The sequence below is a fragment of the Metopolophium dirhodum genome, chromosome 1, assembly GCF_019925205.1.
Source record: "Metopolophium dirhodum isolate CAU chromosome 1, ASM1992520v1, whole genome shotgun sequence".
In the NCBI taxonomy this organism is placed as follows: Eukaryota; Metazoa; Arthropoda; class Insecta; order Hemiptera; family Aphididae; genus Metopolophium; species Metopolophium dirhodum.
The window spans coordinates 99004355-99026062 of NC_083560.1; the positions used below are offsets into that span (position 1 = coordinate 99004355).

General features: G+C 34.4%; 3 protein-coding genes and 1 pseudogene across 3 annotated transcripts; 1 reads left to right on the forward strand and 3 right to left on the reverse strand.

The window, feature by feature from the left end:
* The first annotated feature begins 6548 nt into the window (after positions 1 to 6548).
* Positions 6549 to 7145, forward strand: LOC132933881 (uncharacterized). Its single transcript, XM_061000153.1, has one exon. The coding sequence runs from the start codon at positions 6549 to 6551 to the stop codon at positions 7143 to 7145; it is 597 nt and encodes a 198-aa protein (XP_060856136.1).
* A 5248-nt stretch (positions 7146 to 12393) lies between these two features.
* Positions 12394 to 14034, reverse strand: LOC132948180 (uncharacterized). Its single transcript, XM_061018544.1, is given in 7 exon segments — positions 12394 to 12514; positions 12576 to 12964; positions 12966 to 13096; positions 13157 to 13261; positions 13321 to 13497; positions 13552 to 13684; positions 13747 to 14034. Coding segments are annotated over 7 exon segments (1344 nt in total).
* A 1042-nt stretch (positions 14035 to 15076) lies between these two features.
* On the reverse strand, positions 15077 to 15814 carry LOC132934569 (E3 SUMO-protein ligase ZBED1-like). The gene has a single exon (XM_061000924.1). It carries the CDS (start codon positions 15812 to 15814, stop codon positions 15185 to 15187), a length of 630 nt encoding a protein of 209 aa, XP_060856907.1. The 3' UTR covers positions 15077 to 15184.
* A 2631-nt stretch (positions 15815 to 18445) lies between these two features.
* LOC132948189 (uncharacterized) lies at positions 18446 to 21621 on the reverse strand (annotated as a pseudogene).
* Positions 21622 to 21708: the final 87 nt, after the last annotated feature.

Below are 21708 nucleotides of genomic sequence, written 5' to 3' on the forward strand. Positions count from 1 at the left end.
GGGTGACAGTATGCACTCTTGTGTAGAACATGAAAAAAAAGGAAAATCTATTTATGTGCCTGCACAATGAAAAACCCTACAATGGGTAACCCTAGTGAGATGCTCAAAATTTAAAGGTAATCTTTTCAGAGTAATAGAAGTTTCTTATGATGAATTTTTGGATTTTAAGCCTCTAGTAGAAGATAAAAACCTAACTTCAAAACATCTGCCAATGATGATATAATTAAGTGGAATAGTGTCAAAGAAGTTTTTGTTTCATTTGAAAGTCCATTTGATTTATGTTTAAAATATGATTTGAATTCTACAGATTCTATACATGTTAATATATTAAGAAGGACGGTATCAGCCTCATAATAAGCCTTTAAAAGCATATAAGGACAAATTACCAATTGAAAAAGCAAAACATAATGTTTTATTATCTCTATGTTCCATGGGCCTTATCCCATCTACTTATCATTCCTTTTATAAAGATCTTCTATCAAAATAATATTCGACACCTACTGTAATTCTATAGCTTTTTCAACTGCTATTGATTTTAATAGCCATTGATATACATACACGATTCCGCAAATTCCATAAATACATACTCGATTCCGCATAATATTAAATGCAACGTTGCCACCGAAAACAAAATATAAATTATTGTAATATAATATCATATTACAAATCATTTTAAATGTTTTCTTTAATTTTATTGGGTTGGTTATTTAAAAGTGCAAGTGCTTCCATCTAGCAGGTTACTTAATCAATTGTTCAATATTATAAAGTTTAATAACATGATATTATAAAATAATATTAAACAAAAAAATCATTAAATATAAAAAAATATAAATATATTATAGTTGTCACTTGTGAAATAGATATGTTATACTGGTATAGAAAGTTATCAAAATTAAAAAAAAATTATTTGAAATATTATAGTTGTCACTTGTCAAATAGATATATTATAGAAAGTTATCAACATTAAAAAAAATTATTTAAAATATTTAATATATATTATAGTGTGCATTATAATGATTTACCTTGATAAATATGACCAGTTAATGATAAATAATGTAGTAAATTATCTCGGGATTTACAAGATGTATACTTATCGTATGCCCTAATATACTCTGTCCCACGAGAGAACATGCCGGTTCTGCGCATCCCCCTGCGTCACCCTGCTGACGAAACTGGTTCCCCTGTGACAGGTATGAAGCGTGGGGGGACTAGTTTTGGTCGGTGCGCGGCATAATCTCTCGTGGGACAGAGTATAGTAGTTTCAATGCGTTCTGTTTCTTTAAGAGATCTTCTTTTTTTCATTACTAGAAATTGAGTACATTTTGACTTCTGTTTCGGATTGTGTTTCTATAGTCCCGCCGGCGAGAGAACGCTACTCGTTCGCGCATCCAAATGACAGAGCTCCGCGGTTTCGTACCCAAATTTCTCCCACTCTACCACCTAGTCGCCGCTGTAAATTCCTCCACTCGCTACGCGCGACCAGCGGCAAATACCACGGCCGCCGCCGCCGCCGCCGGTGTATACACCGGCTCAAGTAATACATCGCGAAAAAATTTATAGCTGGCTATTGGGGCTCCTATTATGTATTCAATAACAATGCAAATAATATGTATATAATGTAATATTTTATTTATGTATACCAACAACATAATACATCATTACACAACATAATACACTTTATAATATTAATTAACTAAAAAAAATTCAAATACAAAAAAAAATCAAAATAATCAAAATACAAAAAAAATCAAATTAATTAAAATAGAAAAAAGTCAAAATAGTTGATATACAAAAAAAAAATCAATCGGAGTCATAATCTGAAGAGCTTGTATCTCCTGTTCCTATCGTGAGAACATGACGTTCATCTTCTTCGGGTAACTCGTCCATAATTTCGTCAGTAATATGTTCCAAGTCCCAAAACTTGTCTTCCACCTTTTTTACGTGTTCAATAAAATTTTTCCACATATCCGGACTTACGTGTTCCACGCCTTTTTGCAACAATTCCATTACGTCCTTTAATTTGAAAGTTTTGTTATGGGTCCGGACATAACTTTTAACGGACGACCACGCGAGCTCGATTGGGTTGAGCTCGCAGTGATATGGAGGTAGTCGCAATACGAGTTTGCCGTTATCTTTTGCGAGATCATCAATTACGTATGTGTCGTGCTTTTTTTTTTATTTTTTTCACTTTTTTCATTAAATCAATTTTAATGATAGGATGAGTAACGACCTCACCTTTACTCTCGAGCCAATCTATTATAGCCTGTTTGTTCCAAGACATCACTGGTATTTTCTGTTTTTTTACCGAATGGTAAGAAGCATTATCCATGACGATGATGGCGTTCGGTTTTAGTAATGGCAGGGTCTTGACAAACCATTCGTAAAACGTATCGCCATTCATTTCGTCATGGTAATCCGCAGAATTGGTCTTGGATTCGAAACACAATAGGCCCCCCGGAACAAAACCGTCTGTCGACCCGATGTGTAACACTATAAGACGCTTACCTTTGCCCGAGGGTGCCTGTGGTGAGACCTTGCAGGTGTGCATCTCGTGTTGAGGTGACTGTTGTATCCATCCACGTTCCGCTGTGCGTCTCGCCTGCATTGACCCACGTCTCGTCTAAATAATATATGGGCCTGTTTTGTGCTCGGTAATGCCTTATTTTGAACAAGTAATTTCGGCGCCAAGTTATCAAATCTTCTCTTTCGAGAAGAGCACTGTTGCGATTTTTCTTGACGTACTCAAATTGTAAATCTTTCAATATTAATTGGAAAGACGTACGTTTAAGATTCGGTAATGAGTCGTCCTCGTTGATGGCAATTAACATTTTCGGAATTGTCGGCACCTCACGGTTCCTCCAGATATTGTGCCCAATTTGGGCAGCGTTGGATTGTCGAGCTGTTGTTTGATTTTGTCTTTGTACACATTGATGATTATTTTCTTTTGATCAGTGCCAACGAACTAAAGAAAAAAATATATATTTAAAAATTAAGAATTTGCAAATATAATAAAATTTAAAACAAAATAAATTAACTTAACTTATTTCTTAAAATGAATAATTTATTCGTTAATTTCACGTTAAGAAAGTAAGTTAACAGTTAACAGTTAACACTTACTTTTCCTCTTGGATTTTTTCTGGCAGGAGAAATATTTACGACGTCCTCCATGTTGTCCATGTTGTTCGTATAAAAAAAACAATTACGTATTTAAACACGAAAAAACTGTGTGCGCGCAAAAATGAAAATTGTATGTATGTATACGTAAACGCGTAATATTGTGATAACACTAGAGCACACGCTGTATACAAACACTGACACAGTTTCAAGGGCGGCGGCCTCGTCGGTGGCGGAGACGGCGGCCGCGACGGTAGCGGCGACGGTGGCGGCGGCCAGAGTTGACGGCGGCCAGCGTTTGGGAAGGTTTAGTGGTGGGAATGCGCGAGATCGGACGAATTTTGGTCGCCGCCCAAAAGCGTTCTCTCGCCGGCGGGACTATAGTAAGACCATTAGCACTGAATAAATGGGTGGATGAGAGTAATAAAATTGGCCATTGTATGTTCGATGAAAACTTTCAGCTGCATTTGTTGTTCTGTGATAACATTATATAATAATATTATAGAAATTATATAAGAATCAAACAATAATTATAGTACCTACCTTGGATTCTTTGATGGTTCTTCCAAATTAGTGGCGGAAATGGACAGTCTTTGTCAATGTAATTATTTAAAATATAGTCAGAAAATAAAAACCAGACTTATCAGGACATGTACTTATCAAATCTGCAAAAGCATCTTAAACCTCATTGCTTGATAGAAATGGTAAACCAAAAAAACATTTTAACCATTTTTCAAGATCATTATTTTCAGTAGTATAGGCTTCTCTTAAAGATTTCTCGCATTGGATCTAAAAATTAATATTTAATTAAAAATCTGAAGTATATAAATTGTTAAATTAATTAAACTTATTACAAAAAATCTTACCTTTCTTCACCATGCTTCCCCTAAATGAAATCTGCATCCTTTTATACTGACATCAGGGAAAACTATGATTGCTGATTGGTGAACAGCTAATTCGAAGTCAACGAAGTGTTTGCAAATTAAATATACTTGAGATCATTTCATAACAAATTTTTTTCATAAATTCCCAGTGTAAGTACTTTGGATTTTATCTTTTAAAAAAAAATATATTAATGGAATATAGAATCTACTTTTCAACCCATGTATTGTGTATAACTGCAAAAAATATTTAGGGTAATACTCAAATGTACCATCACCGAATATATCTGAGCAATTTTTTGTTAAAATGAAATATTCTCAGTTGTTGTTATACAAACAAATTTTTCATTTGGTGGAGCATGAATAAATTGCTGGTTTTTATACATAAAGCTATTGTCTAATTGCAAATTGTTTAATTGTTCTAAAGCTTCATCTAATAATTTGGGTAGCGTGGGCATTTTTTTTCTTCGTTAGTCATACATAGCCTTTCTTATTGATAATATCTGAACATTTAATTGCTGTAAGGACTTGTGACTTCAGTAATTCTGTTCTAATTATTTTTACTGGCCTGCTTGAAATGGATTCTTCTGCCTTCCGTTTGCAGTTTTCTCTTAAGACTTGCCTATCTAATTTTGCCTGAGGATCTGCATCATGATAATAGCTGCCAAACGTCGCAAACAAGAATTTTTTCCTGTCTAGAAAAAATGAGCGCCGTACAATTTTTACTACTTGAACACCTCCATTTCAGTACACCGTCAGTAGTATTAAAAAGAGAGTTCAGACGGCTTATCCCCTGATACCCTGATCCTTGCTGATCCTTGCTCGCCCGCTGATCCTTGCTGATCCTTGCTCGTCATTGCTCGTCCTCGTCATCACCGCCGCCCGATCGCGCACTTGCGTGACGTATATTTTACCCCACCCCGTCCATACTCATCCCCGGCCATTGCTCGTCCTCGTCATGCCGCCGCCGCCTGATCCGTCACGTGACGGACGTAATGTACAGCGCATGCGTACAACACAGAGTCTCTTATCTAACAGTCGTATGAATTATTGTACACACCATATTATTGTGTATATTATCGTGCATATTATTGTAAACTTTTTTTCATAAAATAAATATTGAAAAAAAGATTGGCGAGATTCGAACCCTCGACCTCCAAGCACTGAAGCTTTAACCCACTAGGTCACAGACCTGATATACTAATCTTTTGATTCTTAATGTATATAGCTGTATGAATATTATTATTGTCCCCATCACCACCTCCGCCGCCGCCGCCGATTACACCCTTACTACCTGCCGCATACGTGCGTGACTTATAATTGCCCCACCGCTCTGAAATATGGTTTTAATAAAATATAACGCTGTAATATTATTTGAAATAATATCTGTAATATTATTTAAAATATAATCTTTTACAATTTATACACATACTCTTATTATTATTATTTTAGTTCCAAAATAATATTTATCGACATATGTTCACATTTCCTAGTATGTTAGCAGCTATAAGGTCTTTTCAAGCGCTGGATTTAAATCTATTGTAATCATAAATGGTTCCTAAAATAATTGGTAATAACTAGTGATGTACACATTTATCATAGTAAATACCCGATTAATATTTTGGTAACCCGCGGCTTGAAATGCTACCCTCACCAAAAATGCCGAGATTTCTGGACAACTTAACCCCCGAGCTATAGCACTGACGCTTTAACCCACTAGGCCACAGACCTGATATACTAATGATTTGATTCTTATCGTATATGGCTGTATGAATATTATTATTATCCCCGTCACTGATCACATATTTCCGCGCATGCGCATATATTATATAAATTTTTCAAAAAATAAACACATTTAAGAATAATATACTTATACAATTACAATCTTCAGGAATAAAACGTCTTGTGTGTTCCGACATACCCTAACTATTCTTCAACAAGAGTCGAGACTACAACCCTTTGTATATTTTATACAGGCAACGACGTGTGTGTCCCGACATACCCTATCTATTGTATCATTCTTCAACAAGGGTCGAGACTACAACCCTTTGTATATTTTATACAGGCAACGACGTGTGTGTCCCGACATACCCTATCTATTGTATCATTCTTCAACAAGGGTCGAGACTTCACCCCTTTGTATATTTTTAACCTTAAATTTCTGTCGCCATAACGTTCTATAGCGAGACATGTGTTAGACATACCCTATCTATTGTTAACATTCTTCAACAAGGGTTGGAACTATACATGTATACCCCCTTTGTATATTTTAAACCTTGTCCACCTGCACCTTTTACGGCAGGTGTTGTGAATTTCTCAGCTGATGTGACTGAGGAATTTACTCCTACCTAATAATGTTTCCCCCCACTGAATAATGACTCAAATCGTCAGACGCTTGACCCTGCAAGAGCGGACATTCATTCAGTGTGTTCAGAGTCTTATGCTATACTACACGTACATTTTTATTTCTTTTTAGTGTTTTTATTTTTACAAGTCTTAATAAATTTCCAGTGTTTATTTATATTTTTTATAAGTTCTATAATCAATAATATGATGGCTGGTTCAATCGCTGACAACGCTGCCATCTACAAAAAGAAGCCGTTTACGTACGTTCCACCGTCAACTCCGGCTACCCTAATAGATTCTACATCCTACACATTGGACTTTACCACTCGAAAATTTTTACTTGTTGGACTAGATCCGACTGATGATTTCCAAACAGTCATCCATATATTGACTTCTTCACGTTACGTAAAGTTGTCAACAGATTTTCTAAGACGCATATTCTCGCTTATGGGTAACGTGCTATCATTTATATTAGAGATACCTACATCATATAAACGAAATACATTTCTCGAGACAGATTTTTTCAAATTATCGAGTATAGTGTATGTAGGAGTAAATGTTTTAGTAATAGAATCTAAAACTGAGGACGGGTGTAGAGTTCTTTTGAACCGTTCAGATCTAATTCAGCTTCAGAACTTGGAATGGAGTATTGCTGCGAGTATACGGGAAAAAGATATTTTCATCAAACCCAAAATTATAAAACAAATGAACGAATATTCCGAGAATTTGATCGGGAAAATTCTTCAAGTGGATTCACCGCCTAATAATGTACGAGAAATGCAAATTTTCATTAACAACCAATAAGTTAAGCAAACCAGTGAAAACCAATTCCTCAACCAAATCAAAATGTTTGCACCTACACAATTAACCGAACTTTATATGAATCGTCTGGTGACACCAAACACCCCGGAGGTAATTCAGAAATTTATTATTACATATTATATAAAATATTTAATACTTTTTATATTATTTTAGCCATATGACAAGAATTTTAGAAGCCCGTCATTAATGATACCAAGCTATTCACCTGTCAACGCTGGTAACTACAAATCGTACGAAGACTCCATTAGAAGTAATGGATTTAATCTGACGGATGAGGATTATGATTTATCTAAGGTAATTTATTAAATAATTTTTAGTAAAAACAATTTAATGATTTTATATTTATTTTTCCAGCCGATAGATCATTTTGATGGTCCAACGTCACCCGATGATAACTGTAGCCAACAACTGTCGTTCGACGAAAATGATGGGCCTGATTTTTTCAATCTAAACCATGCATCGTCTCAATTCAAGACACCACGGACATCTCGATCAACTAGTGCTGAGCCCCAAACACCGTTGCGTAAAGTAAAACGTAGACTTTTCTAATAATTTATGTAAAATAAATAATTTATGTAAAATAAAAAAAAACTGTTATTGTTCCCTCGATGTAAATATAACTCTCGCACGGTAAAGTATAAGACTCTGTGTTATGTAAAGCAATACGCACCTCATCATTATTAGAAAGAGCTGATGTTGAATACGGTAAAAAAGAATGATAATCAATTTGTGTTATTTTACAATCGTCGATGTAACCAGCCGTGACGTCTAAATATGTGTCGTCCATATTAAATGACGTTAATCGAGCGTAGAAAAGCCAAATTATCAGGTGTTAGACTATGTTTAGTCTGTTTTCGTCTCGAATATTTTTTCTTCTTCGGAGTTGTTACCTTGTTTACCTAGTGTTTTTAACACGACTAACGGGTTTTTCATATACAGCCTTATTTATATTGTAAAATTGAAGCCCCATCACGAGTCTTGAATTAATAATCGTATTGATACCGGTTCGCCCCGTAGATCGATCAACTCGTCGTCCTGATTTTTTAAAATTATACTTGCGTGTGTTATAGATGTAGAATTAAGTGAGTAAAAAACCAAATGTGTTGGTACCTCTATTATTTTATAGCCTGGAGGAACATTCGGATAGAACTCGTGGATTGTATGGCACTGCTTACCGTTGACGAATGAACCCATAACTAGATTTGAATCGATATATATACAGTTTGTTTTGGTAATATTGACCAACGTATCTGATTCGTGTTTGACATAAGCAGCATATTCACGATTTTTGAACCCCAACAACTGTCCTATACTATTAGTCATACGAAAATCTACAGTTTCACTACAAAACATTGTACATTTTAGTGTATTATTATCTGCTCTCAACTCGAATAAAGTATCTGTATTATGCAATACACGTTTTATAGCTGCTTCAATTTCATTCAACTCATAAGAGCCGGTAGGTATTACATAGCTGTCGCTATTCATATTGTTATCATTACTGTATGTGAAGCATATTTTATTACACTTTTCGTTTACGTTAGGAATAGAATTATTCGTTTTTAAACCTAACAGACAGATTTTTGCATTTTTACTGACTTCTATCGGTGGAAAAAAGTCACATGACAATTCGCTAGAGTTACCGGTTAACGTTATAGTGTACATGATAAAAATTTTAAGCACAGATGACCACAGTTTGTCGTGTTATATTTCTAATGTCTCTCGTAGTTATATTCAATATTGCAACCGTTGAAATATTTCTGTAATTCTAGCGGTGGCGTTAAATTTCCATAACTATCATAATATTTAACTTTTTTTCCGATTTTCTTATACGCTACCCAATGAGTACCTCAGTACCTGTACCGTTTTCGATGTCTAAATTAACTACAGCTGACTCTTGATGTTTTGCTCGTCGAGGTAACTTGTCTCTAGCAAATACACCGATGAAATGAGGAATTTTCGACATGTCAGCGTATTTTATAATCTCATAATCGTACAACGCTCTATCGGGTAACGTAGAAATTAGTTTTTTGACCTTGATTTTTTAACCGAGCCGCCCTTGTGTGGTGCTAGGTATAAACCTTTACCTTTTACGATTTTATAAGAACTACCCTTGTGAGGAGTAAGATATAATCCTTTGCCTAAATGAATAGGAATGCTTTTTCCAGAATTTAATTCTTTCACGACTTTTACTATATTACCTACTCCACCGGTAAGCGCGCCTAATGCTGATAAACCAGCAAAAATAGGAATTAAAGGTAGAACACCACCTTTTTTCGGTATTGGTATAATTCTTGGTGTTTTAGTTTTCTTATTTTTATTCTTTTTAATTTTTTTCGCAGCTGACAGACATGTTCTTACTAATTTTGTTATATTATTTTCGTTCATTTTATTTTTGATGGAATTTTTAGCAGCCAAAACCATTTGTTTAAATCCGCAACCAGCTCCAAGCTTACGTTTGACTTTCATGGCTGTAGTGACTAGCCAAGACGCCGCTTTTTCTTTGATACCTGTGTTTTTAGATTTAAACACTTCCCAAGCCTGATTTTCTAATACTTCGTCTGCTCTATGTCCATCAGTTAGCAAATTACTTTCTTCGTATGCGATATCGTGCGCTCTGGCCAACTCGTCAAGTGTGTTTATACCACGTTCTCCTCGTGCTAATCTTTGTTTCAATTTGGTTCCGGGACCGGCAAATCTAAAAACAATTATTCATAAAATTTAAAACGGATTTATTAGTCATAATATATTGTAGCGACTTACCTATAACCAGGTAAATGTAATTCCACGGGTAAATGATTTATAACAGAGTTAATAAGACCGGAGCTTTTATTGTTGTTTCGCTTACGAACGTGAGACATCGTGTTACGCTATCGCTAACATAGCACCTATATTTATAGTGAAAATTTTTTTAAAAAAATGCGCTTTATCGAACAAGAGAAAAAACTTCGAATTTATAATATTGATTCTCCCGAGACAATTCAACAGAGACATGGAGAGCTTTTCCCAAATACGATAAGGTCGTTGGTACTTGGCAGCTCGGGGTGTGGTAAGACCAATCTGATATATTTTCTACTAGTCGATGAAAACGGGTTACGATTTGAAAACGTTTACATATACTCCAAGACGCTGGAACAACCTAAATATAAATTATTAAAACGTATTATTGATGGAATAGACGGTATGAACATTTTTACCTTTTTCGATAATGATTATTCCACCAGAGAAAGTTTTACCAAATTCAATTTTTATCTTGGACGATGTTATTGGTGAACACCAAAACGTAATAAGAGATTATTTTTCTCGAGGTCGCCACAATAAAATAGATATTTTTTATCTGGCCCAGAGTTATTCAAAAGTACCAAAACAGTTGATACGTGACAACGCGAATTTAATAGTATTGTTCAAACAAGATGAGACCAATTTGAAACATGTATATCAAGAGCACTGTTCTGGGGACATGTCATATACACAATTTAAACATTTCTGTGTAACATGTTGGAACCGTGAGAGGTTTACATTTGTTGTTATTTGTAAAGATAGTGAGCGTGATAACGGACGTTATCGTTTTGGGTTTGATACTTTTGTAGTTATATAAGATGAAGCAACTAATAAATATTATCATTTAAAACGTAGTCATGACGGAAGCAACTACTGTGTTAGATGAGCTAGTTAAAGCTAAGGAAAGTATTAAACGTAAATATATCGCATTAAAAACCGGATCAGATAATGTTCAACAATTAATGACACAGACATTAAAACCAATTATCGATCCTTTAACTAAAATATCGAATAAACCTCGATTGAACAACAGTACAGCGATCGCTATCCGGGGGCAAGACGTGGCCCAATTAAAAGCTGAAATAAATCGTATAACCGGAATATTTGATGAAAATTCATTGCCGAATCACTGAACATATATTTCAGAATTAAATTCACGTTTGTTAATCCTGGAAGGCAAAAATATTACGAAAACTTGATTTTACACAAAATAAAATAGTTGGTTAGAGTCATACGGTATATATAATTTCAGTCGAGTTGTATACACCAACGTGTTTGGTAGTCCTATGTCAGTGTTATATAAACCTGAAATTATGTCGTCGGCCATCGCAGACATGCAATGCGTTCTTGGAGCAGGCAATAAATATTTTATTAAAGAATTATCTATAGTCGACACTGAAACATGGGCGAACCAACACTGGATTTTTAAAAATTCTAAATCTAAGCAGGACAACAAGAGTCGAAAAAGTAATAAGTGGTTGGAACATAACTATCATAAACTTACTATAGAATATGGTGATGTTGAGTATGAAGAACTAAGTAGAATATTAAACTCTTTAAAGTTCTCATGCATTTACGTCAAAGGTGAGCAGAAAAAACAGCTGCTTACAGAATTTATACCTCAAGTCGCACTAATCAACATCGAAGACCTTGGATGCCCACGTTTGGACCAATTATGTGACGATGAAACTCTACCTTGTTGTATTTTTCATATGGAATTTAATCCAAAACAATGTACATTCTATAAAGTATTTGCTATAAGGAAATGGTTTATAAATAATTCTTAAAAAATTGTGAATGTATACATTTTATTTAATAAACATAATTATATTTTAACATTGTTTTTTTAATTTATATACTAACATATATACATACATTTATATATATGTTAACATTTACAAGGCTAATTAAATATATTGGCTTCCATCTACCTGAAACAGAAAAAACATGGTTATAAACATTTATACAGGAAAAAAATATTACAAGAAAACATTGTAAACTATCTTACATATCTAGCAAAAGCATACTGATACGGTATAGAGTATTTACAAATTATACAAAATGAAAATTATACATTTACATGGATATTTACAAAGTATACATTATAAAGGTGGTAAAATAAAAAAATATTACAAGAAAAAACATTTTAAACTAACTTATATATCTAACAAAAGCATACTGATACGGTATATTTACATAGTATTTACAAATTATACAATATAAAAATAAAAATTATACATTTACATACAAAGTATACATTATAAAGGTGTTAATACTACAAATTTATACACTAATCTAATATTTTATAAAAATATTTACAAATTACACAATAATCTATTATCAAGTATTTACATTATATAACAATTAATAGAATAATATTTACAAGTTATTTACAATAATCAATATATAACAAAACAATAAAACTATATAACAAAAAAAATAAGTAAAACTATTTAGTTGTGTAACAAAGAAGCTCCCTCATAAACTCTTTATCCAGTTTACTCCATCGTCGCCCTATGTCATCTACCTCATAGTCGAGTTCAGACCATTCATCCTCGGGTTCATCTTCCCTATAAAATATAAAAGTAAAATCATTACAATAATTTAAATATATATTTTGTAATAACTTACTCTATACTATAATGCCCATGGGCTAGTGTGTGTATTTTGTCATCTAACACCACTCTCTTATCGTCATAATTGTTGTACGTTAACTTCTTTGTTTTTAACGTAACCAGTTGGTGGTTAAACGACCTGATCGATACATTCTCCTTGTACGCCTCTAATCCTTCTTCCCCAAACAAACACTTTTTATGGTCCTCAAGAGTCATGTGGTTTTTAACCACATGAGCTCTGATACCCTTCGCCTTAATTTTTTCTCCTCCTCCTCCTCCTACTATGTCATTTACAACCTCATCCTCTGGACCAGCATATACATTAAACGCGTATGACTTGGCCCTCAACGCAACAAACTCTGTAATAACATTACCATCCACCTCATCGGAAAAGAGTCCCCGACTCCTTCTTTCTGCTTGCCACATAACACGGATGGTCAGTGGGCAAGTTAGCAGTGTCCATCCGGTCCAGCAGATTATAATTAGCAGCCAAGTCTACATACAAATCTTGGGTTTCAATATAATATATCAAAGAATCTAGAAAAATAATGTTAAATTAATATATTATACACATGAGTATAGTTTTAGTATATTTACCTGTGTCAGTGTACATTAATTTAATTTTGTCTCCATAGTGCCTCTGCATGACATCATAATGGTACTCATACATTTTCGTCTTGGATATGTCCAGCACAGCGAATCCTGTAAAAAATAAATGTGATAATAAATGATAAAAATATAATTTAAAAAAGTATATTTACCAATATATATAGGTTTATCAAATTTAATAATTTTGTTCTCCAGTGCGACCGCGTTCAGGTCCTCATTGTAATTAGTACAATACTTGAATGTGCTCTTATTTATTAACTTCTGTAACCTCTTTTCGCATGACACCAACTCCATCTTCATCTCTTTCCTCTTCGATTGCATAGTCTTCCCTAGAAAATTAAAATGTTGGTAAATAGTATAGTAAATAGTATAAAGTAACATACCAAATACAGCATTGTTCATCAGCTTAAAAAAGTCTTTCTCAAAATCGTTCTTAGCCTTCTTCCTCATCTCTGTGTTTAACTTAATATATTTAGCCAGCCAATCTGACTGGTTAAACTGAATAACTCTGTGCACCTATAAAAAATAAGAGAAATGTTAAAAATCTGTTTAAAACCATATAAAATACAAATATTTACTTTTTCAACTATCAAACCATTCTTAATGGCCTGCTGTAGGTTCCTATAATGTATGATGTAATTCTCCTTTTTCTCAAATGTCGCCATCAACTTCCTAACCTTCGAGCCTCGAGGCACGCTGTTTTGTGGTTGGAAAGGCAGGTCGTTATGTCCGTTATGCAAGTGTCTTGGGTACGAAACGTCCACCTCATACACTCGTCCTATGGGGGAGGTGTCATCCAAATCATCCAATCCGTTTAACGTAGGTTGAACCCAGTTGAACCCACCGTACGGCATGTACTGGGACATTGCCCACCCGTACAAGTTGTTACCTATAAAATTTAAAAAATATTATTAAGTAAAAAAAAAAAAAAAATTAACACGTTTTGAAAAAAATATACTCACAGTCCTGATATATTATCCACGATTTCTCCTTCGTTTCGTCATACCCCGGGGTCTTTACATTGTTCGCCTTCGCATATCGCTTGCTCGCCTGCACCAATCCTCCACGTATACCTATAACAAATATATAAGATTATTATATATTAATTTTAAAAAAATAATATACTGACCATTTTCGAACATCAACAACATGTCGTAATTAGTGCTCGCCATTACACGTGTAATGAACTACACGGGTACACGTGTTCTTAACTGAAACGGGATTAAGGCCCGTGTAATTAAAATACACGTACATACACCCGTGTACCCGACATTACCCGTGTACCTATATACCCGACATTATCCGTGTACCTACATACCCGAAATTACCCGTATATTTTATTCTTCACGTGTCTGTGTTGAAACAATCGTGATTTCTCTATTTTTTTTTTTTTTTTTAATAGCTCATAATAGTTAATTGAAGTGTGAGTAAAATAATAATTTAGGTAATTAATGTAGATAAATAATAAGACTCTATGATTATGTAAATAGGTACTTTAATATAAATGTAACATACAACTGAACTGCTTCAATGACTGTAGTACAGTACACAGTTTGACGGTTTAAGATATGTGCACAATGTGCTTACAACAATCGAATACTAATATTCATTGTATATTTCAACATGAGTAAATAAATATATCTAAGAAATTGATAGTTGATATTGAAAAATAATAGAATATTTATATGTTATATACTTTACTAATTTGAATTTCTTTTGAAAAAAAAAATTATAAATTAATAAATTAATGTTGTGTTAAAATATTACGTAATATTTTGGTTAACACGAAATATAGGCCATAATAATGACTAAATAAATAAATCCAAAACTTTTAGAAAATGTGATAGATAAAAATTAAAATAACTAACAAAATCGTATAAACAAATAAATAAATAGTAGCAACAATAATATCAATAATATTAATAATGTATAGAGGTATATTGGTAAGTATTTATTCCTAAAATGTTATGAATAATAAATAAATAATAAACCAACAACAAATCACCCTTGATCTCCTTACAATAATTGTTTGTTTTGATAAAGGAAAACCAACATATTTACCGTTTCGGGCGCCAAACAACTTCTCTTAGCCGTCACAATGTTTCCAGCAGTCGAGAAACACCGTTCGGAACTTACTGACGTTGCTGGTATCCCTAAATACTTAACAGCTAAAACAACCATTAATGGATACTTCGTTGCACGCGTCTTCCACCATTCCAATGCATCAAAATCAAACCGTAATTGTGGTTCTGCCAAGTAATTTTGAAATTGAACTGTAGAATCATCTGTATTACAGTTGCCCTTATCACCGTATAGAAACGCAAGTCCCCCGAAGCTATTTTTTGTCTCAGATGTTTGAATTTGCATATCGTCATTATGTTCACTTATATCATCTAACAAACTCTTGACTCGGGTTCGAATTTCTTCTCTTGCATCTGCTGCCTCGTGTTCTAAATCTTTGTATCTTGGGTCGAGAAAAGATGCAATTTGTCGAGCAGACACAACACTAGAAGGATTCCAGTTTAACTTGAAACGGTCTTTTAATTCTTGTATTACAATGTATTTGAAATTTTGAGCAATTTCATCGTCATTTATCTGAGGCTGTAAATGCTTTTCTATAACAATGTTAAGGAGAGGCCTGACCATTAAAATTGAACAATACTTTTCACCACAAAATACAGTTGTAATTACTTGTAGAGGCTTAAGTAATTTAACTATAGTTTCTATAGCTGCCCATTGGTTCTCGGTTACTTCGAACTTTTGTGCCATTGCTGCTGTAGTAACTGTGCGATCAGCAAAGACATTTGATACTGGGCACCTATTTTCATAAAGTCGATCCAACATCATGAATACGGAGTTCCATCTGGTTTTACAACTTTGAATTAAACATTCCGTTGGTAAACCAAGTTGTTCTTGCTTAGTCTTTAAACATTGAGTGGCCACATTTGAATGTTTAAAATGACCAACGATTTTATTACTTAATTGAATTAATTGTTCTATTTTATCATATTTCAAACCATTGTTAATCGCAAGTTGTAAAGTATGCGCGGAACATGTAAGGTCATTTTTTTCTGTAATATTAGTAAGTAAATTGACAGCATTCAAAACATTTTTTGCGTTATCAGTAACTACTGCCATAACTTTTTGTTCGATTTCCCATTTACTAAAAGTAGTTTCCAACTGATTACTTGGATTGAGAGCTGTATGGCGGTCCTCCAATTGGTGAGTTGTCAGAGTGTAAGATTTTGGGCACCACTGGTCATCAATAAAATGTGCAGTAACTGTTATATACGATTCTAGAGATATTGATGACCAACAGTCAGATGTACAACTTACACTCTTGGCATTTCTTAATTCTTTTTTTATTTGTTCTTCAACCGACGATTTAAATGCTTTGAGTCTTCGTTTTATAGCTCCTTCTTTACATATTAAATAATTTGGTTCGACGATAGCCATAAACTGTTGAAACCCAGAACTTGAACAAAATGATAATGGCATTTGGTTGATCGCAATCATTTTAGCTAACGCTTGGTGGATTTGTTCTGTTCTCTCAGAACTACAAATGTTATTATGCTCAAGGTTCTTATTCATAAACGTTCTACGTCGTTTTCTGAGGGGTGGTTCACGAAATTCTGAAGATGAAGAACAATCGGTATTTAAATTATTTGAAGATGATGATGATGAACCATGTGTCATAATCGTATTAGACTCCTCTACTTCAAGATCATTATCATCACTAAGAAATATAATTTAATTACAATAATAATTAAACTTTGAATTAAAGAAAAAGGTTCAGCCAAACACATTACAATGGTTTAAGATCCCTCGCCCAAAAGCAAACCGAATAAAAAAGACACCAAATAACTTAAAAATAGTAAATACTTATGAAAAAATGCAAAACATATTATATAAAATAGGTGATAGCTATTGCTGTATATAATACGATTATCTTAATTATTAAATTACCTACTAAATTTAATAATATTTTTATAATTATTATAAATTTAACATGGATATTATATTAAATAAACTTGTTAGTTAATTTTTTTAATCAATTTTAGCATTCGTTGTATATCCACCAAAAATGTATGAGAAAAAATAAAAAAAATATTTAAGAAATATAATATGAACGACACGTATGAAATGAAAGCGTAACCTTACGAGCTATAAAATGGATTATGAGTCATGGATCGAAAAATGCATATATTTATTTAAAATTACCATATCGTTGATCTAAACAATAATGATATCTATATATAGGTCTAACTTGATGTTAAGTGGTCTGTACTCTGTAGGGGATACAATATTGAAGATACAAAATAGGAGGGGATTGGAATCAAAATATGTATTTTATATTAGGTATAGGATCATTATTTTAATAAATAATTATTATAAGTATTTAGTATTTACTATTTTCTTAAAACTACCAACTTTCTATTCAAAATAATTCATGTTCCAAATACATACCTTTGATTTTGAGTAGTTCTTCCGACATTATGTATTACTTTTAAATGTCTTCCGAACGATCCTGTTGACCCACCAGCACAACTAAACTCTTTATTTGAATTATCATCACATAAATCGCAAAAAGCCCTATCACCTTGCCGTTTACCATATTGCCACACCCAACTTTTTGACCGATTACTCATCTTTCAAACTAAAATAATGAAATTACGTACAACAGTGAATATGAAACGTCACGTCATACACACAGACACTGTATAAATTATGAAACAATCTTAAAATTGACAAAATATTGTAACAAGCTATCGAGGCCGTAAAGTTGTCGATAAGATAACTTTGGGTTTTTTTCTTTAAAACCAGTTTAAAATAATCGTATAATACTATAAGTTATTACATATAACGATTAACGATTGAGAATAATTTAATAGATTAATTAATTTGTATTTACTACCTAAGCCATAATATAACACATTATAACATTTAAAACTCATAACTATTTAAGTATCAATCTCTAAAGTCTAAATAATGAAGATATAAGATTTTGAAATAATTGTATGTATATTTATTAAATGAATTAATAAAATTACAGTGGTGTCCAGTGTCTACTTCATGGTAATAAATGCATGAGTAACGGGTATTAAATACACGTGTAACGGGTATTAATTACACGGGTAATGGCCAACGGGTATTAAATACACGTGTATCGGTAAAAAATATCCGTGTATAAAAAACACGGATCTTAATTTATTTTTAGTACGTGTACCCGGGTTACGTGTACACGTGTACTCTAATAACCGTGTATAACCACGACCCCTAGTCGTAATCATGCAATAACTGGAGCTTTTGCCCCGTGAACTTAAGCATCGCATCAAAACTTAAGCCTGGGGTGGTGAAATAATGGGCGGCGTCCAGGTTATACGCCCTCATGCACACGTCGCGGAAGTTTTCAAAAACGTCCGCCAACAACAACACGTCGATTTTAAGATATAGATCGCTGTACTTCCCCAACGTCGTACAGCCGAAGTGGTTCCAGACCTCCTTCGCGTGTTCAAACTCCTTCTCCTTAATCCCGGTCTTTGTCAATGTACTATAAAATTCTCTCTTCCTCGGTAACCTCGTCTCCTCCAGCCGCTCCCAACTATCCGTGTACTCGTACGGGTACACCCCCTTACGAGTCACGAGCGGCATATCTCCGGCGACAAAATGTTTGGCTGTCTCACGGAAGTTCTCATGTTCGAGTGTAACTAAATTTTCAGCCAGGGACGACAGACTCGACGCCATTAACCTGAACGTGTCGATAAACCGAACAGTGAAGGTACTACTTATATATTTCGAGAAAGATATAAATTTCTCTTCACTGTTCGGTATAACGTTGATAGTTTGAGTATCATACCCAAGTTCGGTGATTATGAAGTGCGAGTCGTAGTTTGTGAGATTATGAAAAAAGACAGGGACAAATTTAGGCTGTTGCAACTCTAAGTTACACCTAGAGCACAAGGTCTGCATAAATTTGCCCGTTAAATGATCATGATCCCTAACCTTATCGCCCCCGACTAATATGCATTTGCATAAGTTGCACTCTATACACTCTTGATGTGTTTTTTCTTCGTCCTCGCTTATGATTATGGGGGTATTCGTCTTCATCAAATTTTCGATTTCCAGGGCCACCTCAACTATCGTCTCCACAAAATGTTTCGCCACGTCCGTCCTGTCTTCGCTGCCTCTGTAGATTACCGGCCCCGCCGGTATCTCGTACTCTGCCAATAATTCCGCCGGTACGTCATCGCTCGCCTTCACCAAAAACCCGTAGCTCATAGCTTCGTGTTTCTGTATAACTGTGGTACTCTCCCCCCTCTTCTCTTCCGTCTTCACCAGCAATGACTCAAAATCTGCGTATATAACAAACGGGTGCCTGACCGTTTTTTTCCACGCCCTGAACTCAACACAATCACCCTCCTTCGGCATCTCGGGTAAAATGGGTTTATGCGCCCCACAAATCAATTTATGTTGGTCCAGGGCCTCCTGTCCGCTCAACTTGTATTTGAAATTTTGCTTGTCAAAGCTGGTGAAGCACCTTTTACAAAAAATGACACTCCCATTGTGTCTCGTTTTCTGCGCACGTATATGAGCCGGGAAAAATTTGAAATGTACACATAGTGCGAGTTGTCGCCGTCCGTTACCAACAACAGGTCGAAGTGTTCCTTTTTTTCTTCGTCGGCCACACGCAGCGGATACACTTCGTACGTTGCGTACTTACGGGGCGCCTGGAACTTTTTGTTGAGGCCGTATACATTTATCGAGACGTTATTATTTTTTTCAAATTTATTGATGTCCGATTGTGGTGTCGGGAACGCTATACCATCAAAATTGTACTTGCCCTCATGCTGACTATATTTATCTCCCTCCACACGAAATGCTGACGGCCCCGTAACATGTCTCGCTAAAATTGCCCACTTGAAACACTGTTGGTCCGAGTTTTGGGGGTTGATGGTTCCCCGTTTTCTATCTATATACTCCGGCAGCTGAATATATGACGATCCACCCATCGGCATATATTTATACACCCCTACTAGTAGTCCGTCTATCGAATCTAGGACGAATCCACTACCCCTCCCGATGTAATCGTCTTTCTCCTGAACCAACTTCATGTACGCCCTCTCTACAATAGTTCTAAAATCGCTGTCAGGGAAAATTTCTGTCGCCACTGTTTTAAAGGCCCGGTTCTCCGACGAATTGGGGACGTTGGGCCGGTTGTATGTCGCCTCGAGTTTAAGGTTAAATTTTATTGCGTGTTTTTGTACGGAGGTCTTTAATAAATTTATTAGTTCAGGCATGAGGGGTCGAAGAAAGTCTGAATAAATCGTTGTATTCCCGATATTTTTTGCATAGTACCACACGATTGTACAGCTCGCAGACGACAAAATTTCTACGAACCCGGGAGCCTTAACGAGATTCAACTTAGTCTTTTTAGCGTTAGCAGCTGACACCGTGTTGGCCGTAGAAACGCGTTTCCCGTTGACGGTAACGGTGTAAGAATCTTTAAAATAAAATAAACCTAATATTAATATCTAATGAAAATAATAAATTGACTAATCTATTAAAAATCTAATTATCCTCATGAATCTTAAAAAATCTACTGATATAACTACGAAGTTATAACAAATGTTGACATATAATAAAATCACGCGATGAAAAAATTAAATCTACCAAACGATCTGACAACCGGTGCAATGCCGGAATACTCCAACTATTACCCCATAGGATGCGACGTGTGAATTGATCGATATAATGCCGGAATACTTTAACTATTATACCATTGATCGTTTCACAGACCTTTTGATAAGTTTAAAATAAAAAAAAAAAAAAAATAGAATTTATATTTAAAATTTATTATAAATCTAATTAATTGATTAAGTGTTGTACGATAATTTGTTGAATTTTAAAAATCTATTTAACGACAATTATTTTCAAAAATCTAATTGGTCGAGCAATAATACTTGTCGGTATATCTTTTTAAAAATGATCCGTTAAAATCAGCGGGTCTTTTAAAAATCTAATTCTTATAAATAAAACTAACCTGTATCCTCAAATTCATCCATTGCGTTCATACATATTTCGTCTTCGGTTAACATGTTGGAGCCACCGGCCGGGACATCAGGTACAAATATTTGCGGCGCAATCTGGACCTGTTGAGCTGGAGCTAGTTGAGCGGTGTTCGGCACAGCGGGCATTGGTCTCAAATGAGCCGGAACGTTTACGATACCTTAGGAAAAATAATATAAATTAATATTGTATAAGATAGAAATAAAACTTTATATTATTAATACATAGATACATAGAACATTCGTATGTTTGTTGAGCCCGGTTTTGTATGTGAATGTTAATGGGCAAGCAGTGCACGGAAAACGTACACCTGCATGCTTATTTTGATGTGCGACTAAATTACGTTTTGCGGTGAAAACTGACGGACACTGTTCGCATTTAAACATGTTTAAAATGTTTGAAATAAATACGAGATGAAAAATAATATAGTGTTTAAACACTGAAAAAATTAAACACTTGAAAAAATTGTAAAA